General features: G+C 41.3%; 1 protein-coding gene across 1 annotated transcript in view; it reads right to left on the bottom strand.

The window, feature by feature from the left end:
• TFCP2 (transcription factor CP2) overlaps positions 1-26,105 on the bottom strand; it is a 48,577-nt gene that overhangs the window by 19,417 nt on the left and 3,055 nt on the right. Inside the window, exons 2-4 of the mRNA XM_081082619.1 lie at positions 7,175-7,326; positions 2,707-2,783; positions 1,360-1,465 (exon numbers count right to left, since the gene is read on the bottom strand). Of these exons, the coding sequence (XP_080938745.1) occupies positions 1,360-1,465; positions 2,707-2,783; positions 7,175-7,326 (335 nt within the window). The remainder of the gene's footprint in view (positions 1-1,359; positions 1,466-2,706; positions 2,784-7,174; positions 7,327-26,105) is intronic.

The following is a 26,105-nucleotide window of genomic DNA, read 5'->3' as shown; positions in this document are numbered from 1 at the left end:
AGCTGGCAGTCAGACATCCCTCTGGCAGCCTGGCAGCCCTCAGGGGATGTCCACTTACCAGTAGGGAGCAGACCTAAGCTGCAGTTGGACATCCTTAGCGCTGCTGAGGAGGCGGGAGAAGCTGTGCTGGCAGCCATCAGCCTGGCTTGTGGCTGAGCAGAGCTCCCCCTGTGGGAGCGCACTGACGACAAGGGGACAGCTCCTGCATTAAGCATCTGCCCCCTGGTGGTCAGTGTGTGTCATAGTGACCAGTCATTCCCAGTCGTTCTGCTCTTAGGGTCAATTTGCATATTACCCTTTTATTATATAGGATAGAGGCCTGGTGCATGGGTGGGGGCCGGCTGGTTTGCCCTGAAGGGTGTCCCAGATCAGGGTGGGGGTCCCGCTGGGATGCCTGGCCAGCCTGGGTGAGGGGTTGATGGGTGTTTGCAGGCTGGTCACACCCCCTTCAAGTTGGGGGTCCCCACTGGGGTGCCTGGCCAGCCTGGGTGAGGGGCTGATGGCTGTTTGCAGCTGGTCACACCCCCTTCAGGGTAGGGGTCCCCACTGGGGTGCCTGACCAGCCTGGGTGAGGGGCTGATGGCTGTTTGCAGGCTGGTCAAGCCTCCCCCAATGGGGACCCTCACCCCATGGAGGTTTGGCCAGCCTGGGTGAGGGGCTGATGGCTGCTTTCAGGCTGGCCACATCCTCTTTAGGGTGGGGGTCCCCACTGGGGTCCCTGGCCAGTCTGGGTGAGGGGCTGAGGGCCGTTTTCAGGCTGGCCAAGCCCCGCCAGCCACGGAAGCTCCCAACCTCTCCTTTTTTTTCTTTTTCTTTTTTAATTCTGGGATTTATTTACCTTCTATAATTGAAACTTGGTAGCCTTGAGAGGAGCTCAGAGCCAGCCAGGGCAGGCAGGAGGGAAGCCTGGCTTCCTCCATCACTGGAGCAACCAAGCTTCCTGCTCACTCCAGCTCCATGGCCCGCCGGCTGAAAGCAAGTATCTGGGGTTTATTTACCTTCTATAATTGAAACTTTGTTGCTTTGTGTGGAGCTCAGAGCCGGCCGCGGCAGGTGGGAAGCTTGGCTTCCTCCATCATTGGGGCAACCAAACCTCCTGCTTGCTCCAGCTCCGTGGCTGCCATCTTGGTTGGGTTAATTTGCATATAGTCGCTCTGACTGGCTGGTGGGCGTGGCTTAAGGCATAGCGAAGGTATGGTCAATTTGCATGTTTGCCTTTTATTATTGTAGATAACCACTTCCAAGTACATGTAATTGAGCCCTTGAAGCATTTTTAATTAAAGTAAGCTCAAGTAAAGAACACCAATTCTCAGGCCATAGTTTATAGGCCTTTCCTGGGAATAGATTCTCTTAACTCACCAATGTCAAGAATTCTATCTCCAGGTCGGTTCCACCTCCAGCCCTCCAGCTGCTGGTGTTCGGTGTATTGTAACCGTCTGTCATGGAACACTACACGGAATATACTCTAAAAGGAAGCAACAAAATCAAATGATAATAGGATTCCTTTAAAATAAATGCTGGCAAACAAAAAATTGCAGGAGTCACCCCCAGTTGGTTTCTAGATACAACCTGAAATTGTTTTTCTTAAGACCTATTTCACTCTAAGACCCACACCATACCAAGCTAATTCAAGGTAAATTTTATAATTGCTCAGATATAATCTTTACAATAACCAGTTCATATTTGCTGAAACATCAGTTCTGATGGTAACTAAGCATAAAGGACTCATATCAGAAGCATTTCTACATGCCCCTACTGCTATCATGTAATATTCGGCTTGGCTCTTCAGATGCATATCAAAAACTCACTAAGGCCCTTGCTTGCTAACCCGCCATATAAACTGTAAACACAGAGCAAGTAGCAGCTATTTCCGTCAACTTTACTTTTATTATGCTTACTTTTTGGAGGTGCCTATTAATATCCTTCTTATTACCTTTTACAGCTGCTGCCCAAACTCCTCTGTCCCAATTGTACTGTGAATTCATTACCATCAGTCTAGTCCAGTGGTTGGCAAACTGCAGCTCGCGAGCCACATGCGGCTCTTTGGCCCCTTGAGTGTGGCTCTTCCACAAAATACCACGTGTGGGCGCGCATGTACAGTGCGAGTGAAACTTCGTGGCCCATGTGCAGAAGTCGGTATTTTGTGTGGTCTAGACCAGTGGTTCTCAACCTTCTGGCCCTTTAAATACAGTTCCTCATGTTGTGACCCAACCATAAAATTATTTTTGTCGCTACTTCATAACTGTAATGTTGCTACTGTTATGAATCGTAATGTTAATATCTGATATGCAGGATGGTCTTAGGTGACCCCTGTGAAAGGGTCGTTCGACCGCCAAAGGGGTCGCGACCTACAGGTTGAAAACTGCTGGTCTAGACAAAGAAAACTGCTATTCGTCAACACTAGCTTCTGTTTTCCTTGCAAAAAGACAAAGTATCCAAAGAGACGGAGGAACTTCTCTCAAGATCTCAAGGATGTTACTGTATTCCACCCGAAAAGAATTTCACTGAGCAGAGAAACTCTCCTGCCATGGAGTGGTAAGCCTTCTGTTCCTGCAGCTCCGAAAAATCTATGTGAACAGAGGGGCTCACTCTGACCCCACAAACTGCCAGCAAACTGTAGCAGGTAAGATATCACCAAGGCTTTTATGGAAGCAAAATAATATTACAAAGAGTCACTATAAAGGATGTTTATTCACTTTCTTTTACCTTCACCAACTTGCCATTAATTTCTGGAAGTTCTCCAAGTTTCCTGTTGTCTAGCATTCGGATTTCATAAGACTGTCCTGGAAGAAAAAGTAACTACGTATTATATTCATCATAATTAATGTTCCAAAATTCAGAAAGAAAAAATTCAGTTGAGAGGTTCATTGTGGCAGCAAGAAGTTGAATTTTAGGAGAGCAGTGTTCTCTGAAGAATCTAATGTGTGGGGCCGCGGCGCTTTTGTTGGACGGGCTGACGGACGTGAGTCCTGGGGATGGGGGAAAGAACTGTCAGACACATCCAGGCGTCCAGACTCAGGCAGGAGGCTCAGGGAAGGAGTGGATGCTCAGTGGACCTGAGGGCACCCAGAGGGAGCTGGTGCCTGTGTCCTATAAGAGGAATGAGATGAGAAACCCCTTACGCCCATGACACTACAGGCTGTGGCGGCTCCCCCCTCCCCCAACAGTTTACCTGCAGGTAAACAGAGGAGCCCGAAGTTGGATCCAAGTACCTAGAATAAGCTCTAGTGTTGGAGCGGCTAGAAAATGGTCCATGCGCGAATGTACACACCACTGCCCTCGCAATACCCTGAGGAGTATTCCTCTCTCGGACAGATCGTGATTTGGAATTACTGACTGATTAAAGACTCCTCTTTCTCCACACTCCTACTTCCACAAAAAGGCATTTTAGCAACATTTTTGGAGCTCTGAAAGTCATGTTAGATTCTGTGTGGGATAAAAACATGCGTGCGCCCTGGTCCCTTTCCTCAGTTTAATGGAGCTGGAAGCCAAGCTACTTCCTGGGTTTAAAACCCGGTTCTTCCACTGTGCGTCCTTTTCAGATTTCTTCATCTTTGCCTCAGTTGCCTCAGCCTCAACACAGGAAGATTTAGTAATTCATCTCACAGGGCTGTTGAGAGGATTAAATGCCTTAATACATGAAAAGCATGTAAAACAAGGCCTGGCACTTAATGAATCTATGAATGTAAGCTGTCATCATCATTGTCGCATCATTGCCAGCATCATCTAGAGGTGACACACTATAGAAAAAGAAGGGTTTCCAATCACTTAAGGACAAAGTAAAACTTAGTAACAACCTGTCTATCTTGAGAGAGTACAGATAGAATTTTTTTTTCTTTTTCTTTTTTTTAAGAAAGGAGAGGGATAGGGAATTAGAAACATCAATGAGAAAGAAACATCAATCAGCTGCCTCCTGCACACTCCCTACTGGGGATGTGCCTGCAACCAAGGTACATGCCCTTGACCAGAATCGAACCCGGGACCCTTTAGTCCGCAGGCCAACGCTCTATCCACTGAGCCAAACCGGTCAGGCTACAGATAGAGTCTTATGAGAGTTTGTATCCCCCACAGTATCTTGTTTATGGATGTATGGCACGTAGTTGTTAAAAGCAGGAACTTTCATAAATTAGAGGCAAAAAAAAAAAAGGAATAAAATTCAGTTGGTGGAATACATAAAAATATAATATTATAGTATTAGTAAAAACAACTACAATCCTTTACTGTATGCTAGGCACAGTGCTAAATGTTTTCATGCATTGTATCATTTAATTTACACAACTCTCTCTAAGGTATTATCAATCCCATTTTTACAGATAAGTTTATGTTTTAGTTATATCATATGTTTTAGTAAAACATAGTCATATCAATTGATGCAGAAAAAGCATTTGACAAAATTTGACAAAATCCAACACCCTTTCTTTTTTTCCCTCAGCAAAGTGGGAATAGAGGGATCATACCTCAACATAATAAAAGCCTTATATGTCAAACCTACAGCTAACATCATACTCAATGGGCAAAAACTAAAACCATTTCACCTAAGAACAGGAACAAGACAGGGATGCCCACGCTCACCACTCCTGTTCAACACAGTACTGGAAGTGCTAGCCATAGCAATTAGACAAGAAGAAGAAATAAAAGGCATCCAAATTGGAAAAGAAGAAGTAAAACTGTCATTATTCGCAGATGACATGATATTATACATACAAAACCGCAAAGACTTCATAAAAAAACTATTAGATCTAATAAACGAATCAGCAATGTAGCAGGATACAAAATTTATGCCCGGAAATCTATGGCATTTGTATACACTAATAGTGAACTTACAGAAAGGGAGATTAAAAAAACAATCCCATATACTATTGCACCAAAAAATTAAGAGACCTAGGAATAAACAACTAAGGAGGTAAAAGACCTCTACTCAGAAAACTACAGGACATTGAAAAAAGAGATAGAGAAAGACATAAACAGATGGAAGAACATACCGTGTTCATGGATTGGTAGAATCAACATCATTAAAATGTAAATACTACCCAAAGCAATCTATAGATTCAATGCACTCCCCATTAAAATACCAATGGCATATTTCATAGACCTAGAACAAACTCTCCAAAAATTCATCTGGAATAAAATAAAGACCCCGAATAGCTGCAGCAATTCTGAGAAAGAACAAAGTAGGTGGGATCTCAATACCAGATATCAAACTAAATATTACAAAGCCACTGTTCTCAAAACTGCCTGGTACTGGCACAAGAACAGACATATAGACCAATGGAATAGAACAGAGAATCCAGAAATTGACCCAAACCACTATGCTCAATTAATATTTGACAAAGGAGGCAAGAGCATACAATGGAGTCAAGACAGTCTCTTCCACAAATGGTGTTGGGAAAATTGGACAGATATACTCCCCCCAAAATGAAACTAGACCACCAACTTACACCATATTAAAAAATGAACTCAAAATGGATAAAGAACTTAAACGTAAGACGGGAAACCATAAAAATCTAAGAAATCTAAGAGGAATCCACAGGCAGCAAAATCTCAGACATATGCCGAAGCAATATTTTCACCGATACAGCTCCTAGGGCAATGGAAACTAAAGAGAAAATAAACAAATGGGACTACATCAAAATAAAAAGCTTCTGTACAGCAAAAGAAACCATCAGCAAAACAAGAAGAAAGCCCACTGCATGGGAGAACATATTTGCCAATGATATCTCTGATAGAGGTTTACTCTCCAACATTTACAGAGAACTCATACAACTTAACAAAAGGAAGATAAACAATTCAATCAAAAAATGGGAAACAGACCTAAATAGGTACTATTTGAAAGAGTACATACAGAAGGCCAAGAGACATATGAAAACATGCTCAAAGATGCAAATCAAAACAACAATGAGGTACCATCTCACACCTGTCAGAATGGCTAACATCAACAAATCAACAAACGACAAGTGCTGGAGAGGATGTGGAGAAAAAGGAACCCTCGTGCACTGCTGGTGGGAATGCAGACTGGTGCAGCCACTGTGGAAGACAGTATGGAGTTTCCTCAAAAAACTAAAAATGGAACTCCCATTTGACCCAGTGATCCCACTTCTAGGAATATATCCCAAGAAACGAGAAACACCAATCAGAAAGGATATATGCACCCCTATGTTCATAGCAGCACAATTTACCATAGCTAAGATTTGGAAACAGCCTAAGTGCCCATCAGCAGATGAGTGGATTAGAAAACTGTGGTACATCTACACAATGGAATACTATGCTGCTATAAAAAGGAAGGAACTCCTACCATTTGCAACAGCATGGATGGACCTGGAGAGCATTATGCTAAGTGAAATAAGTCAGTTGGAGAAAGATAAATATCACATGATCTCACTCATTTGTGGAATATAATGAACAACATAAACTGATGAACAAAAACAGATCCAGAGACAGAGAAGCATCCATCAGACCGTCAAACCTCAGAGGAAAGGCAGGGGAGGGTGGGGGAAGGAGGAGGGTTCAACTAAAGGATCTGTATGCATGCATATAAGCATCACCAATGGACACAGACACTAGGGGGGTGAGGGCACGAGCGGGGTTGGGGTGGGGGGCAATGGGGGAAGATAAGGACACATATGTAATACTTTAATCAATAAAGGAAAAAAAAGAGTTTATGCACCTTGTCCAAGGCCATACAACTGATAAACAATAATGCTGAGTGGGGTAATTCTTCTCAAATAGTAACCAGTGAGGATGTTCAGGGAACATGGACTAGAAAAAAGAAGGAGATGGAAACTAAAAATGGGCACACAGACAGAAGAAGCTATTAATATATATCACACATGACATTAAAACTCAAATATCTGAAGTAAGCCTTGGATTTTGACAGTCTACCCTAGAAAGATGCACTTTAAAAAAATGTTTATATGGATTTCAGAGAGATGAAGGGAGAGGAAGAATCACTGATCGGCCTCCCGCTCTCAACCCCCCACTTGGCACTGAGCCCGAAACTCCAGGCATGTAGCCTGACCAGGAACCGAACCTCAACCGCCTGGTTCATGGGTCGATGCTCAACCACTGAACACACTGGCTGGGCCAAAAGGTGCACTGTTTACATAAAGTGTACCTAATTAAATGTCATGAATTCAGCAGGTCTGCAGTAATACTAACGAACAAGGACGCATCTAACCTTGATTGAGATATGTCAGGGTTTCATCGTGGAGTTTCACTGCTGGAGAGGTGGCAGCACAAAGCACATACTGAAAAGGTAGGATTTTATTCTCATTATCAGGAGGCAGACTTGATTCTTCTTGCTTAAAAATGGGCAAGGCAAGGACATCACTGAAATAAAGCACATAAATGACTTTTGTTAACATCTGACAAAGGTGCAAGAGCAGATTTATTGTGGAAGCAATTTAACTGCAAGTTGCTTTGGCAAACCATAAATATTACTCACTTCTTTGGAGTTTCTTCCCAACTATTCAATTCAGATTACCAGCTGTGATATCCCCCTGACCACAACAATGTGAGTAATGACAGATATTCACTGTTAAAACCACCTAAATGCCCAGACTGTGTTTCTAGGGAACATAGACAGGTGTTTCTAAAAGGGCTCTGAAAATCGTATGTAGAGTTCCAAAATCACAATTTAGGACACTCAGTAATATATCTGTTCTCTGAAATGCACCAACTGCAGTATCTTTATTGAGCAGTCCTCCTTTATCCACAGTTTCAGTCACATGCAGCCTGAAAACATTAAATGGAAATTTTCAGAAATAACCAATTCCTAAATTTCAAGCTGCAAACCATTCTGAGTAGTGTGATGAAATCTCACGCTGTCCTGCTCTGTCCCACCCAGGACATGAATCATCCCTTTGTCCAGCGTATACTTGGTATATGCCACCTGCCAGTTGGCCATTTAGTAGCACTGTCAATTATTAGATATTTACAGAAAGAGAGAGCATGAGAGAGAGAGAGAGAGAGAGAGAGAGAGAGAGAGAGAGAGAGAGAGAGAGAGAGAGGACACACACATATTCCTTTTATTACAGAGCAATAAAAGATGTTAGTCTTTGGGAGACATTATTTTTTTCTAAATTTTTAAAAAAATTATTGATTTGAGAGAGTTGGAGGAGGGGGAGAGTGGCTGATTCTTGCATGTGCCCTTACCGGGGATCAAACTCACAACTTTGGTGTATCAGGACAATGCTCTAACCAACTGAACTACTGGGCCAGGGTGCTATAGATCCTTAAGTACATCACATTTGATGATTCCTTGAAGGGAAGGGCTAGTGAAGATTACCAGGAATCAAGGAAAATAAGATTTTGCAACATAGCAACAGCTCAGCTTTTAGGAATGTAGAGTGTTTTTCTTCCTTCTCAAATGTCAGTGCCTAGCAAGGTTAATATATAGCAACAGTTCCTAGACTTCTCAATATAATGTGGCATTACACCTAATCCCTCATGACTAAGCAAAGGACTATCATTTGAAGGTGGAATTCTAAAATTGATTCTAAAGTTATCCCTAAAATTAACTCAAAATAGTACAGCTAAACTCAATACATAAAACTATATTTTCTCATCAGAGGATTTAGGATCTAAAAACCTCAAATATATCTGAATTACTCATGTTCTTGGTACACTGAATTTCTTTTACTCTGCTGTGGGGACAAGAATATCATTCAATTCCACATTCCTATAGGTGGAGGCTAAAGGTCACCAGTAACTACAGTTCCAGGCCCATGCTTATACCACAACAATAAGAAATTCAACGAGAAACAATTTTGGAAATACAGAGAAGTCTCCTCCTTCTCAGAGGTAAGTTGAGTACAGATTAGGAAATCCCACTCTGGTAGACTCTAACAATGTATAATAGTTGCTAACAATGCATAATTTGGATTTTATTATATTCTCTGATTCCTTCATGTATTTAATTCATTCAGTGAAACATATGCAATTTGAAGGAATAACTTTATGTGCTTATTAGTAAACTAGAGGCCTGGTGCACAAAATTTATGCATGTGTAGAGTCCCTAGGTCTGGCTGGTGATCAAGGCTGATCGGGGCCTTCCAGCTGCCGGCCAGGGCCTTCCTTCGTTCCGTGCCACCCCCTGGTGGTCAGCGCATGTCATAGCAAGTGAGCGATTGAACTCCCAGGCTCCTGGTCAAACTCCCAAGGGGACACTTTGTATATTAGCCTTTTAGATAGATGATAGATAGATAGATAGATAGATAGATAGATAGATAGATGATAGATAGATAGATAGATATCTGTTGGTATGATTTATATTTTTGCTTATTTGCATTGTCTCAAATACTCAGCCCTAATACACTATAATCATTTTGGAATTCTTAACATCTCATAGTACCTCTAATCGAGGATAAGGATACAGAAATCTTACTGTTAAAAAGATAAATTGAATATATATATATTTAAATTTTTTAAAATTAATTTTTAGAGAGAGGAAGGGAGAGGGGGTGGGAGGGAGGGAGATAAACAGTGAGAGAGAAATATCGATGTGAGAGAGAAACATTGATCAGTTGCCTCCTGCATGCATTCTGACAGGGGATTGAACCCACAACCTGGGTATGTACCCTGACCAGGAATCAAACGAACTCCCCATCTTTTGGTGTATAGGACAACACTCCTACCAACTGAGCCACACCAGCAAGGGCTAAGTACTGTATATTTTTAAAATATGCATCGCTAAGTGAAAATCCATACCTGGGAGTAGAGGCATAGCAGAAATCATTATTAACAGTGATCTTCCCTGTAAGTAACTGGGATTCCCTGAAGAGCTGCTTCTGATATAAATTACCCTTCTCTGAAGAGTCTCTACTAATTCACAACTATGGTTTAATTTTCTCCCTCAGGCCTACCAGCTGTGGAATGCCCTCTTCTAAAAGATCCTATAGCATAGAAAGGGAGAGGTTGGATGAACTCTATTTTGAGTAAGAGAGGCAAGCAGACAGATGTTCATAGCATCTAAGAAATTAGAAACTAACTGGGGACAGTAAGATGTCATGAGCTCCTAACTTCTCTATTTTATAACCTTCATTTCACCATGATGAAAATATTTGAAAACATGCCAATCCTATATAATAAAAGGCTAATATGCAAATAGACCAAACTGCAGAACAACCAAACAACCGGTCGCTATGATGTACGCTGACCACCAGGGGGTATGCGTGGAACATGGCAGGCATCAGCTGTGGCCAGATGGTGGAGCAGGTGAGTGGGGGCGCCAGATCAAGGCAGGACACCAGTCGCTGTCATTGGGGCGAGCCTCTGGTGGTTACTGAAAATTCTTTGCTCCCATGCGCCATGGTCCTGCCCAGCGCTCACACCTGCTGCTGGCGCTGGCCCCACTCACACCTGCTGCTAGTGCTGGAGCCACCGCTCACACCCACTGCTAGCACCAGCCCTGCTTGCACCCGAAGCCAGTGCCGGAGCCACGGCTCACATTCACTGCTGGTTGCCCAGCGCCAGTCCCATTCGCTCTGTGCCATCAGTGGGTGCGAGTCGCAGCTGCCAGACCTAATTGTCCCTGAGGGCTTCTCTACTTCCCCCTGCTCCTGAGGGGTGATCGGAGCAGCAGCCACTGCTCGCACCCGCTGATGGCACCGGCCCCACTCGTTCAGTGCCATCAGCGGGGCCAGCACCATCAGTGCATGGGAGCAGCAGCAGTTGGGAGAGGGGCTGCAGGCAGACAGGGGACCTGGGGCTGCGGTGGGAGGGGCCTGGTGGGGGCACGGAGGATGGGCCGAGACCCACCCCTGTGCCTACCACAGCCTCGCGGCCCACAGTTCCTTTCAAGGTGCACAAGTTCGTGCACTGGGCCTTTAGTATCGCTATATCAGTTATAGTGTAAAAGGGCAAGAATTGAAGATACTACATTCTATTCTGAGGTCAGCTTCAAAAGAAAAAAAAAATCCAGTAAATAACTGGTAATAAAGGCCCTGGCTAGGGAGCTGAGCTCGTTAGAGCATTGTCTGGATATGCCAAGGTTGTTAGGTTGATCCCTGATCAGGGCACATACAAGAATCAACCAATGAATCCATAAACACTTGGGATAACAAATCAATATTTTTTTCTCTCTCAAAAATTAATAAAAAAATATTTTTAAAAAGAACACCAACAAATGCTGGATAAGACATTTTTTAAAAATAACTGGTCATAACATCTTTAAAGAGGAGAGAAAATAACTGATTTCTTTGGAGTTGTGGGAAAGAGACATGCCCTGCAAGTTTTAATATGAAGCCAGTGTGATGTCCTGACTACTGAGTAATGGTGAAATTATCTTACTTTCTTGGTTAAGAGTCTGCTGTCACAAAGTGATAAAAGATTTCTGCTAGCTGAACATCTAGTGAAAAACCTCATTAAACTAAAAAGCAGCACATATAATTTTAAAAATTGCCTTGCTAATTATTCTACCACCCAGAAGACATAAGAAATAAGTAGAATTATATTCTGAACCTAATTTGACCAAGAAGAAACTGATCAGAAAAGAGGACATGGTGGAGCCTCAAAAGAAAGCAACCCAGCCAAATAGACAGGAAGAACAAATAGACAGGAAGAACCAGGAACACAGCAGATGTGATTCCTAGCTTTTTAAGGAACAGGCTTCAAAAGTGAAGACAGGACCCAAGCCCATGGATGTGAGGTACTAAAAGGGAACACAAGATTAAGGTTCTCAAAAATGAAGTTCTGCCAATTTCACATTATCTGAGATGGTGCGGGGAGAGGATTGGAGGTGTCTACAAAGACTAGACAAAAAGCTCACCAATCAACTCAGAATTAGAAGGGGGTGCACAGTAAAAATACATACAAAAGGAAAAGAACTATTTTTTAAGTGGTACTGACATAAATAAGAAGCAAGCTTGAGCTGAAACCCACAATGCGCTCAGACTTACAAAAAAGGTAAGAGAAGCACAGGTCCGCTCTTTGATGTAAATGGCATATGACTAGTTAATATGAAGCAGAGACAAAGAACATCTCAATTCCTGTTTTTCTCCTATCTTTCCTGTAGTAGTAGTAATTTTTAAAATGAGGCAAGTATAGTCTCCCTACCTTAACCAGAGTGATCTGAAATGAAATCTGGGCAAGACTAAGAGGTTATTAAAAGAATAGTTTGAGTATTTCGGCAGGGCATCGGGGATCACTAGGAGCCATAAGCAAACAAACTCATATTCCCTTTTTATATGATTTGACCGGGGATTGCTGGAAACATAATAAATATTTCTGGATTTTAGCAATGTATAAAATAAAGTCTCTCTTGATATCTCTGTTCAAGGTGAAAAATATGAATTTTGCTACAGTTAGGTGGCTTTACAGATAACTATACAACTGTACCTAAAGAGTGCAGATAAACTAGGAGTATAGTAGTATTCCACAAGACCCCAGAGAAACTCGTCCCCTGCAACATTTTAAACAAATAAATGACTTGATAAGGACACTGAAAAGGATGATGACCAAATATGCAAATCACAGGAATCTGGGATGGAAAAGCAAATATCCTATATGATAGAATCAACTTTTAAAATAATTCTAATTGGCTAGAACAGGAGGCTAAATCTAACAGAATAAGATTTAATAAGGATAAATATTAAGACATACACTTTAAACTAAAAACAGCAAAGTGATCCAATATATGTAAGAAAGACTAGGCCCACAGTGGTTCTCAACCTTCTGGCCCTTTAAATACAGTTCCTCATGTTGTGACCCAACCATAAAATTATTTTTGTTGCTACTTCATAACTGTAATGTTGCTACTGTTATGAATCGTCATGTAAATATCTGATATGCAGGATGGTCTTAGGCGACCCCTGTGAAAGGGTCATTCGACTGCCAAAGGGATCGCGACCCACAGGTTGAGAACCGCTGGACTAGGGCTTTAAAAAATATCGATTTTATCGCTTCTCGGCCTTTTGGCTAAGATCAAGTGTAGTATCTGTTCTTATCAGTTTAAAAAAAATCGATTTCAATGAGATAAAGTGTGATATGGTTGCCAAAAATGCTGCTATCAGCTTTCATGAAAAACCCCATCTGGCCCAGCTGGCATGGCTGAGCAGTGGAGCGTCAGCCTCTGAACCGGGAGGTCATGGTTCCACTCCCGGTCACAGGCCTGGGATGCGGGCTCCATCTCCAGTGTGGGGTGTGCAGGATGTTGGTCTGAAGGAAAGAAGTCTTGTTGGATCCACTCTATAGGGACATTCAATTCCCAGTTCAGGGTTGAAAGAGTCCCCTTTAAAATGTTCTCCAAAACAATGGTGCACGCTCCCTCTTGGGAGCATGCCCACACCCTTCTTCCCCCTCAGGCATGTATCTCCTAAGCTGTAAGGGTCCCCGCCAACCAGGGGAGCACTGGTAGTGGCAGCTCGTCCCAGGCTAACCCCCTGAACCTATCTCCAACGCCCCCTTTCTTCTGACTTTCCAGTGAGCCAAAGCAGCCCTGACTTGGCTCATTTCTTACCCATAACATTTCTAGAAAGGAAAATCAGCCCCACCTAGTCTCTCTCCTGTTGCTTCTTCTATACTAAGCCCTTCCTTGTTTCACTGTCCCCAGCTTTAATAAACGTGCTCTCAAAGTAAAAAAAAATAGCCCAGCCAACCTACAAAGCAGGAGGTCACGGTTTGATTCCAGGCCAGACCACATGCCCAGGTTAGGGACTCAATCCCAAGTAGGGGGCATGCAAGAGGCAGCCGATCAACGATTCCCTCTCAACATTGATGTTTCTGTCTCATTCCCCCTTCCACTCTGAAATCAACAAAAGTATTTTTAAATTAATTAATTAAATTAAAAAAATAAAAGGACCTAAATATTTTGAGCCTGTTAAGGTCTTAAAAGCTGTGTTGGGATATGCCTAGGGATCCTATATATTATTAGAAAATACTAATAGATAATAGTATTCAGGAAATACACTAGTTCACCGCTATTATAGTCCAAAGTATATGCCATAGCATCTGCTACAGAAGGCAGCAACCAATTGATAACTACAAAAGTCTGTATATGGGCTAGACCAACTGGCTTATGAACCTGTTTATATCTTTTAAAATTTCATTTCTACTTTTGTGTATTTGCCATGACAAAACAAGGCACAGATGACATCTGGGCATGCTAAACCTGTATATACCAAATCCAAAGACTTATCAGTATAGTATTTTCTAACACTGATGATTCCTAAAAATTGTACTCTTTTTTGATTTCTTAAAAATTCTCACCGAGGATATGTTTAGCGAGAGGAAAAGAGAGAGAGAGAGAGAAATATCGATTTGGGTACCTCCTGAACACACCCCAACGGGGGATTGAACCCCCACCCTAGGTATGTGCCCTAACTGGGAATTGAACCCACAATGTTTTGGTGTACAAGAGAACATTCCAATCAACTGAGCCACCCAGTGGCCAAGGCTAAAAATTATATTATTAATTGAAATCAAGACATAAAAAGGTTTTCAATTCTTAGAAAGTTTATATCTTCTCCATTTGGGCAAAGTGATTCTAATGAACTAGGATCTCAGAATACACTCTTCTAAAATAATGTATGAACTAGCTGGTAGTAAAGGGAATAGAAGTTTCCTGAGGTACTGTACATGTGAGAGAGCCATCTTGATTGTCCAACATAACACAAATCTGCACAATCAATCCAGGGATTCATGAGAAGTCAAATTATTGTTTCAAGCCACTACTTCTTAGGGGTGGTTTGTTAAGTAATAAGATAGAGGAGCAGGCCCCTGTTCCAATGTTTCTATAGAATTCTTTACGACAAAACTCAATAGAGGTGGCAAATATGCAAAGGAAGATATTAAATTGCTCACTCACACACACAGAAAAAACAAAAGGGTACATTCCAAAAGCCACTGTATAGCACTTAAGGAAAAATAAACAAAGCACAGAGCCGCTTTACTTACACAGTCAAACCTTGGTTCTCAAATGTCTCCTATCTCAAACAATTCAGTTCTCGGCCACCGAAAACTGTCTTGGTTGAAAACTTCTGTCTGGACCTAACAATCCTTTCATGCTGATACCTATATAATGAGTCATGAGTCTCTCAGATGACAAAGGAGAGAATGCTGGAGTATGAGTCAGTTTACTGCTAAATCTGGTGTCAACTGCTCAGGAACCTGTGCTGTGAATATTTAAGAAATATCACCATGACAAAGGAGTAACAAACCTTGCAATAAACTTGTTCAGTGACAGTGCAAGTGTTTTGCTTCAGGCAAGTGTTAAAACACAGGCAAAAACAAACATCACTGGATAGGTCTTTAGTGAGACAGAGGCCCAGGGAGCCTGAAGCACATTCAGCGGAGCAAAGAGACAAAAGAAAGAATCCAAGAGAACAGCTACCTGAAGTTTTTCATGGAAGGGGACTCCCCAACAATAACATCCCTCCATCGCTCCTCAGTCATCAATAGCTCTCAATATTAAAGGTAAGTTCTAGGATGTATGTAAATTTTTATTTTTTACTGTACATTCCATTTCCTTTTTGTTAAATTTTCGCTTTTATTTTATGTCCTTTTGTTTTTAAAGTGTTTATATATTAAACAGTACATTAGACATGTACTGTATACAAAGAATGTTAAAACAAGGAATCATTTGGGGGTCGGGAACAGATTAGTTAAATTTACATTATTTCTAATGGGGGGAAAAATGATTTAGTTTTCAAGCAAATCGCTTCTCGAACAGCCTTCCAGGATGAACCAAGTTTGAGAACCGAGGTCAGCTGTAAACTGACTCATACTCACGCATTCTCTCCTTTGTTTGTCACCTGGGAGACTCATGACTCATCCTACAAATATCAGCATAAAAGTGTTGTTGGGTCCAGAACTGAAATTCTGATCAACAACCAAGACATTTTTCTGTGAACAACTTGGTCGAGAATTGAATTGTTTGAGATGGGAGACATTCGAGGTTTGACTCTACTGTTCCTGGAACTATTTTCCAGATCTCAGTATGGTCTTAATATTCTTTACGTACTTTAAGAAGGTGCTTTTAGGTATAATCCATTCTATTTCTTCAGCAGTTCAGAGAGACCAGAAGCTGAATACTTGTCATCATGTACCTCTCAAAGTTTACCCCAAAATATGAAGCTAATTTATTTTCTCTCCAAGTTTTTGAATCTCCCTCATTTCTGCTCTGCTGGGGTTTTTTAACTTCAATCTTTAATCCTTGTCTATTTTATTTTATTTTAATATTTATTTTATTGATTTTTTACAGCGAGGAAGGGAGAGGGATAGAGAGTTAGAAACATCGATGAGAGAGAAGCATCCATCAGCTGCCTCCTGCACACCCCCTATTGGGGATGTGCCTGCAACCAAGGTACATGCCCTTGACCGGAATCGAACTGGGACCCTTTAGTCCCCAGGCCAACGCTCTATCCAGTGAGCCAAACCGGCTAGGGCTCTGCTGGGTTGTCAATAATTTACTTCTATAGGCAATGTTCTTTATTTTATTTTAGGTAAGAAAGTCACTAAAAACTTCTAATTTTAAATGTCTGCAAGTCCTACTTATTTTGGAAGTGGAAAAGTATCTGACCAATGTCAGATACTTCAAGAGAATTTATAAGATATTAAATGTTTAATCAGAGACCTCTGAATCACAAAGTCCTACTCAGGAGATTTGCCAGATATAGGCCTGCTTTCTCAGTTTTTTTCCTGCATTACAGGATTAGCTCTTACCAGCCTACAAATCTCATTAAAACACTGCTAATTGAAAACATCACCTGTGGCATCATTAGTACCAGGCTCTTTCATTAAATTTCTGAAATTACTGACTCTTCACATTAATAGCAAGGTGATGAATGGCAACCTGCAACAATATTCATGGGTTATATATTCTGGAAATCTGACAATTTTGATATAGAAAGTAGAACTCCCATTTCAGTATTCAAAGCTTCTTTTCGAGTCCAAAATGACCACCTCTGGGGTTCTTCTGCCTTGCCCATTACATCCCTACTACCACAACTAGCTTCAAAGCCATGCAATCTCCCCAGTCCTTAGTCCCTCCCAGTAGTAAAAGATAAGCACAGATATTTTTCTGTTTTCTTTTTGTTTGTTTTTTAACTTTAACTGGGGAAATCCTGTAAGTACTAGAACACTAGTCCTATATAATGGTAAGAGTCTTTAGCTATCTCTTCTCCCTTTAAGCTCACAGTGGTAGGGCTTATAAGAATTCTCCTCCTTCAGACCAGACCTTTGATAAAGGCCCTTTCTTCTAAAGTGGCCAACATGTTCCAAGATGCCCTCATTTAGATCCGATGATGCAATCAAAGCAGATCTGTTATTGGCTCCCTTTCTCTTTTATAGAGAATCAGTTACATCTCTAAGAATATGCAAAGCAGAAGATGCCCAGTTCACTAAGCTTCAACCCTTCTTAGGAATAATTAGCTTTTCACCATTATCCTCCCATCTGCAGCCAAAGTAACCTCTAAAACTGTAAGTCTAAGATATCACTACTCTGTTTACATCAAGCTTGTCAAACTCTCGGCCCACAATGAATATTTTCGCGGCCCAGACAATACAACAGTATGTAAGAAACATTTTAATAAAAATTTTGTAACAACTTTTACAATATCCTGTTATACATGATTATTAATAATGAACTACAACATTTGCTAATGACTGATTACTATAATCGTGTTCACTCATTTTCCTATGCGCCTTACGCGCAGGCGCACCATTTCTCTCCACTAATACTAGCAACATTTTTATTAGAATATTTTAGAATTTTTATTAGAATATTTTAGCAGCCGAATGCCACGTCATTAGTCTTGTACTGACTTGTTTGTATGCGCAACAGGAAATATTTTGCTTTTGGAGAACAAGAAAAATAGGTTTATTTGCATTACACTTATTAATTTGTGTAGTTATTCAGTGTCTGATAAGTTAATGTTCAATAAAAAATATTAATTTTTATTAAAGCGTTCTATTTTATGTTAATGATTACTCATTTATTTCAGCCCTTTGTATTCAGCATGTCTCTATCAAAATAAACCTACGTTTCTATGAAAATTGAAGTTTTTGTTTTTTTGCGGACCACATAAACTTAAACCTTGTTTATCTGGCCCGTGTGAGCCTTTGAGTCTGACATGCTTGGTTTACATGCTTCTATAGCTTCTCAGTGAAATCATGATAGTTCTCAACAGGGCTCCCAAGGCCCTTCAAAACTGGACCGGCTTACCTGTACAGTCTCATCTCATTACCTTCCCTTTCTAAAAGTTCCAGCTAATGAACTGAAGTTCCTTTTCCTTGCTGTCCTCTACTCCAATTCCTCTCAACTATTACCCTAGGAAGAGTAATAACAAATGCAAAGGCCCTGAGGTGGGAATGTGCACAGCATCTGAGGAGCTGTAAGAAAGCCAGATGTGGCTGGGGCAGAGCAAGACAGAAGAACAGAAGTTATGGACAAGTTGTCCAGTGAGGCACTCCATGTGTATTAATCAGAACTAAGGCTTTTATTTAAAGTGAGATGCAAAATCATTGGAGAATTTTCAGGAGAAAAGTAACATGATCAGTAGTTGAGCGTCAACCTATGAACCAGGAGGCTACCAAGTAACAAGAGTAAACTCTAGGGAGGGAGTAGAATCTGATTTCCAATGTTACCACATTACAATACTCAAAATGTACAGTTCTCAACAAAAACTATGAGGCATACAAAGACACAGGAAAGTATGGTCCATTCACAGGGGAGAAAAAGAAATTGACAGAAACCATCCCTGAGCAAGCCCAGATACTAGACTTACTATTCAAAGACTTTAACTGTCTTTCTCCCACCTCCCCAAACTATAGAATAAAGTTTATTTAGAAAGTCACAGAGGTAGAAGAAGTGAGCCGTAGAAGAAACGGGCTCAGGAAACAAGTTACAGAGGGAAAAAAAAAGGGTCTTTGGAGCTCAGAAGAAAGAAAAAGGCAAGGGGGGGAAGAGGGCGGGGAAAGGAGCAGGCACACTCCATACAGAACCACTAAATTAGCTGTCTTAAATATGCTCAAAGAACTGAAGGAAACCATGGACAAATAACTAAAGGAAATCAGAAGAGCAATGTATGATTAAGAATGGCAATAAAAAGAAAGTATAAAATGGAACCAGACAGAAGTTCTGGATAAAAAAGTACAATAGCTGGGTTTAAAAATTCATAAACAATACTGAAAAACAAAGTAGAGGGACTCAAACTTCCAAATTTCAGAACTTATTTCAAAGGTAAAGTAATCAAAACTGTGTGGTACTAGCAAAGAATAGAATATCAACCAACAGAATAGAACTAAGAGTCCACAAACAAATCTTTATATCTATGGCCACTTGATTTTCCACAAGGGTGCCAAGAAAATTCAATGGGGAAAGAAATGAACAAATGGTGGGTAGGACAATTGGATAACCACATGCAAACAAATGAAGTTGGACCCCTACCTCACTCCATATATAGAATTAACTCAAAGTAGACCAGTTACCTAAATATAAGACTCTCAGAAGAAACCACTGGTTAAAACTTTGTGACATTTGATTTGGCAATAGATTCTTAAAGTTGAAACCAAAAGCATGAGTAACAAAAGAAAACATAGGCAAACTGGACTTCATCAAAATTAAACACTTTTGTAAGTCAATAGTTTATAGTATTGTATTGGTGTTAAGTTCCTGATTTTATGTAAGAGAATTTGTGAAAAGACAATGGGAGAAAATATCTGCAAACCATTTATGTGATAATGATCTAGTACCTAGAATATATGAAAAACTCTTATACCTCAGCAACAACAAAAAAGACAATCCAATTTAAACCTGGGCAAGAGACTTGAATAGACACTTCTCCAAAGATATACAAGTGATCAATAAGCACATGAAATGATGTTCACCAACATGGTCATTAAGGAAATGCAAAACAAAACCACAATGAGATACTACTTCACACTCACTAGGATAGCTTTAATTTAAAAAAAGAAAGAAAGAAAAAGAAATGTTGGTGAGGATGTAGAGAAACAGAAACCCTTGTATAGTGGGAATAGTTCAGATGCTGTGCAAACAGCTTGGAAGTGCTCTCCCTCTCGGGAGCACACCCACGCCTTTCCCTTCTCCTTCCCCCCAGGGATGTTACCTTACCTTTGTCTTTCTCTTTCCTAAACTCCAAGGGCCCTCTTTTTGTTTCCGTAACTTGTTTTTTGAGCCTAAGCAGCCCAGCTGGCTCACTTCTACTACCTCTGTAACTTTCCCTTGTAATTTAAAAAAAATATATATTTTTATTAATTTCAGAAAGGAAGGAGAGGGAGAGAGAGATAGAAACATCAATGATGAGAGAGAATCATTGATCGGTTGCCTACTGCACACCCCACACTGGGGATCAGGCCCACACACAACCTATGCATGTGCCCTGACTAGGAATCAAACCGTAATGTCCTGGTTCATAGGTCAATGCTCAACCACTGAGCCACGCCAGCCAAGCTCTCTTATAATCCTATATAATAAAAGCCTAATATGCTAAGTGTCCGGTCATCTGGTCGTCCATTCAACCAATCAAAGCATAATATGCTAATGATATGCTAAGGCTGCTCAACTGCTCACTATGACGTGCACTGACCACCAGGGGGCAAACGCTCTGACCAGTAGGTTAGCTTGTTGCTCGGGACTGAGAGAGACAGGCTGGACATGCCCTGGAGCCCTCCTGTAGTCCCTCCCCGTCTGGCCAACCTCCCACGTCCCTCCCTGGCCCTGATCGTGCACCGGTGGGGTCCCTTGGCCTGGCCTGCACACTCGCAATCCGGGAACCCTGGGGGGATGTTGGAGATCCGGTTTCGGCCCGATCCCGCAGGCCAGGCTAGGGGACCCAACTGATGCATGAATCCGTGCACTGGGTCTCCAGTTTGAAAATAAAGAAATACAATAGCTTAGCAGTTCTTTTTTTTTTTTTAATATATTTTATTGATTTTTTACAGAGAGGAAGGGAGAGGGATAGAGAGTTAGAAACATCGATGAGAGAGAAACATCGATGAGAGAGAAACATCGATCAGCTGCCTCCTGCACACCCCCCATTGGGGATGTGCCTGCAACCAAGGTACATGCCCTTGGCCGGAATCGAACCTGGGACCATTCAGTCCGCAGACCGACGCTCTATCCACTGAGCCAAACCGGTTAGGGCAGCTTAGCAGTTCTTGAAAAAAATTAAGCATGTACTACACATCTATTAGAATAGCCAAAATCTGGAACACTGAGAATACCAAATGCTGACAAGGATGTAAAGCAACAGGAACTCTCACTCTTTGCTGATGGGAAGCAAAATGGTACAACCATTCTGAAGGACAGCTGGTTGGTTTCTTATAAAAGTAAGCACATTCTTACTATGTGATCCAACAATAACATCATCGATATTTACTCAAAGTAGTTGAAAACTATCTCCACACCAAAACCTAAACATGGGTGTTTATACAAGCTTTATTCGTAACTGCCAAAACTTGGAAGAAACAAAGATCTCCTTCAGTAGGTGAATGGATAAATAAATCCTTCTAGACGAGCGGTTCTCAACCTGTGGGTCGCCATTCCTTTCACAGGGGTCGCCTAAGACCATCCTGCATATCAGATATTTACATTATGATTCATAACAGTAGCAACATTACAGTTATGAAGTAGCAACGAAAATAATTTTATGGTTGGGTCACAACATGAGGAACTATATTTAAAGGGCCAGAAGGTTGAGAACCACTGTTCTAGACAATGAAATATTACTCACCGCTAAAAATAAATTAGCTATTGCCCTAACTGGTTTGGCTCAGTGGATAGAGCGTCGCCCTGTGGACTGAAAGGTCCCAGGTTCGATTCAGGTCAAGGGCATGTGCCTTGGTTGTGGGCACATCCCCAGTAGGAGATGTGCAGGAGGCAGCTGGTTAATGTTTCTCTCTCATCGATGTTTCTAACTCTCTATCCCTCTCCCTTCCTCTCTGTAAAAAAACCAATAAAATATATTTTAAAAATAAAATAAATAAAATAAAAATAAATGAGCTATCAAGCCATGAAAAGACATGGAAGAATGTTAACTACATGTTACTAAGTGAAAGAAGCCAATCTGAAAAGACTACATATTGTATGATTCTAATTATATGACACTCTGATGAAGAGAAAACTATGGAGGCAGTAAAAAGAACAACAGTTGCCAGGGACAGGGGTGGGGAAATGAATGGGCAGAACAGAGAGGATTTTTAGAGCAATGAAAATACTCCGTAATGACACAGGTACACGTCATTACAAATTTGTCTAAACCTATAGGATGTACAATACCAAAAGTGAACCCTAAGGTAAACTGTGGACTTTGAGTGATTATGATATGTCAATGTAGGTTCATCAATGTAGGTACAGAGTGTGTACCGCTCTGGTGGGGGAGGCTCTACATACATGAAAGCAGGGGGTACATGAGAAATTTCTGTACCTTCCTCTATTGCTGTGAACCTAAAAAAAAAAAGGGTCTTTAAATTAAAAAAAAAAAGTTTAGCATAGAATTACCATATTACCGTATGACCCATCAATTCCAATTCTAAATATATACCCCAGAGAAATGAAAACATATGTCTAGTGAAGCATGGTGACTATCTAAACTAATAAAAAAGGGTAATATGCTACTTAGACGGGGCATCTTCTGGATGTCCTTCCGGACAAAGCCATGGTGGCAGGGGCTGAGGCAGAGGCAGTTAGGGCCGATCAGGCCGGCAGCGGACGGCAGTTAGGGGCAAGGCCAGCAGGCAGAGGCAGTTAGGGGCAATCAGGCAGGCAGTCAGGCGAGCGGTTAGGAGCCTGCAGTCCCAGACTGCGAGAGGGATGTCCCAGACTGGAGAGGGTGCAGGCCAGGCTGAGGGACACCCCTCCTCGCCCCGTGCACGGGGTCTCTAGTAGTTAATAATACTGTATTGCATATCTGAAAGTTGCTAAGAGTAAATCTTAACAGTTCTCATCACCAGAAGAAAAGAAATTTTGCAATTATGTACAGTGACAGATGTTAACTGGACTTATTGTGATGATCATTTCATAAAATATACAAATACCAAATCAGTACGTTGTACACCTGAAACTAATATAATGATGTCAATTATATCTCAATAAAGAGAAAAATATGTCTACACCAAAACTTGAAGATGTTTATAAACATTTTGTTGTTATTTCCTACATAAGCATAACGCTAGCTACCATTATTCATAATAGTCAAAAGGAAAAAAACAATCCAAATGTCCATTCATAGCTGAATGGATAAACAAATTGTGATATATACATACAATGGCATATTACTCAGCCATAAAAGAGTGAAGTACTGAAGTATTAATACATGCTGCCATGTGGGCGAACCCTGAAAATTTATGCTGACAGAAGCCAGACACACAAAGTCACACACCATATAATTCCATTATGTGAAATATCCAGAATAGGTAAATCCATGTTAGTTGTTACTAGGGAGAGAGGGGCGAGAGAAATGAGAAGCAAGTGTTTAACAAGTAGAGGATTTTCTTTGGGGGTGATGAAAATGCTTTGGAACTACACTGAGTGGCCAGATTATTATGACCACCTGACATTTGTAGGCAAATTAGCTATAATTTCGCGCTGAAGTTGCTAGAGGGCCAGACCATTATAAACAGGGAAGCAGGTTGTTTACCATGACAGTAGAATTGATTTTTTTTCTGAAGATATGGGTAAACAATGCGATTTAACAGCCTTTGAATGTGGGACACACACACACACACACACACACACACACACACACTGAGTGGCCAGATTATTATGGCCACCCATCAGTACTTCGTTGGGCCACCTTTTGCCTTCAATACTGCGGCAATTCTTCTCGGCATTGACTCCATGAGATGTTGAAAGGTGATGTGAGGAATCTGACACCATGCCTGATGAATAGCACTGTCCAGTTCCGTGAGATTTGATGGTTATGGAACCAGCTGCCTGATGGCTCTTTTAACTTCATCCCACAAATGCTCAATTGGATTGAGATCTGGTGATTGTGGGGGCCACCTAAGCAAGGTAAAGTCTCCTTCATGTTCTTGAAACCACTCCTGCACAATACGGGCACCGTGGCATGGCGCATGGTCTTGTGGGAAGAAGCCATCTCCATTGGGATACGCCATCAACATGATAGGGTAAACCTGATCAGCAACAATACTTAGGTATGTTGTGCTATTCAGATGTTGTTCCGCATGAATTAAAGGGCCCAAATCATGCCAGGAAAACATGCCCCAAACCTTAACCCTGCCCCCACCAGCTTGAAGGGTTGTACTCATGCATGTGGGGTGCATGCTTTCATGCTGTTTCCGCCGAATTCTCACTCTGCCATCTGCATGATGCAACTGGAAATGTGATTCATCGTACCACATGACTTTTTTCCAATGCTCGACTATCCAATCCTTGTGTTCCTGTGTGAACTGGAGACGTTTTATCTTGGTAACTGCAGACAGCAAAGGTGTTCGAACAGGCCTTCAGCTTCCATATCCCATACAATGCCGTGCACAGCTAATCTGCCTACAAACATCAGGTGGTCATAATAATCTGGCCACTCAGTGTAGAGGTGGTAGTTGCACAGTACTGTGAACACACTAAATGCCATTGAACTGTTCACTTTAAAATGGTTAATTTTATGTAACGTGAATTCCATCTCAACTTAAAAAAGGAGCCCTAGCTGGTTTGACTCAGTGGATAGAGCGTCGGCCAGGGGACTGAAGGGTCCCGGGTTCGATTCTGGTCGGGGGGCACATGCCTGGGTTGCGGGCCCGATCCCCAGTGGGGGGCGTGCAGGGGGCAGGCAATCAGTGATTCTCTCTCATCACTGATGTTTCTATCTCTCTCTCCATTTCCCTTCCTCTCTGAAACCACTAAGAATACGTTTTTTTTTAAAAAGGAGAAAAAGGGAAAATTTATAAAAGTGTGGCTTGATTGGGCAGTGTCCCAAGCACTGAAACGTTACTGGTTCAATTCCTGGTCAGGGCACATCCCCAAGCTGGGTTGCGTGTGGGCTGCATCCCCAGTAGGGGGGTGTGCAGGAGGGAGCCAATCAGTGTGCTCTCACATGGATGTCTCTCTCTTTTCCCTTCTCCTCTCTCTAAAATCAATAACTATTCATAAATACATAAATCACAAAATCTAATTTTTACTTTGTAAAATAACAGTTCTATTGAAATACAATTCAGATAGCATACAATTTACCCATTTAAAGTATGTAATTCAATTGTTTTTAGGTAGTCACAGAGTTGTACAACCATTACCACTTTAACACTTTTATAACACACACCCCAAAATAATGGTACTATTAGCAATCACTCCCCATTCCTTCCTTTCCCATAGCTTTAGTCAAGCTGTAATCTGTCTCTAGAGATTTGCCTATTCTGTACATTTCATAGAAAAGGAATCATACGTTATGTGGTTTTTGTGACTGGCTTCTTTCAGCATGTTTTTAAAGACTCTCCTTTAGCCCTAACTGGTTTGGCTCAGTGGATAGAGTGTCGGCCTGCAGACTGACGGGTCCCAGGTTCGATTCCGGTCAAGGGCATGTACCTTGGCTGCAGGCACATCCCCAGTAGGGGGTGTGCAGGAGGCAGCTGATCGATGTTTCTCGTTCATCAATGTTTCCAACTCTCTATCCCTCTCCCTTCCTCTCTGTAAAAAATCAATAAAATATATTTTTTTAAAAAAGACTCTCCTTTATTTTAACTATAAAGTCTGTGCCATGTATTAAATGTAAGAAAAAAAGTAAGGAGACTATTAAAGGACTACTTATGAAAAGAATATTACTGAATAGTATGGCAGATCAAAAATAAAAAAGAATACTTCAGTTAAGATGAATCTTCATAAAATATAAATCAATAAGTTTGAAGCAAAATCATTAAAATAAACAAGCTAGGGTAAAACAAATATATTAGGGAAAGAATTTTATAAAACAAATTGCTTGTCAAAGAGAACATTTTTCCTAATGAAGGTGTAGGCAAAGCAATCACCAGATCTAATTAAAAGGAGAAACCGGAAGAGCAAAAAGCCATTACCTCTGTCTATAAAAACTCCTCTAGTCAGTGTTTCTTGAAATGTGGTCCCTGGACTACCTGCATCAAAATCATCTATGAACTTGTTTTTAAAAAATCAGATTTCTGGTCTGTGTCCTAGACAATCACCAAAG

This window comes from Myotis nattereri (assembly GCF_964212035.1).
Source record: "Myotis nattereri genome assembly, chromosome: 2".
NCBI lineage: Eukaryota > Metazoa > Chordata > Mammalia > Chiroptera > Vespertilionidae > Myotis > Myotis nattereri.
Note: the sequence above shows the minus strand (reverse complement) of the source record. Positions and strands in the feature narration are given on the sequence as shown.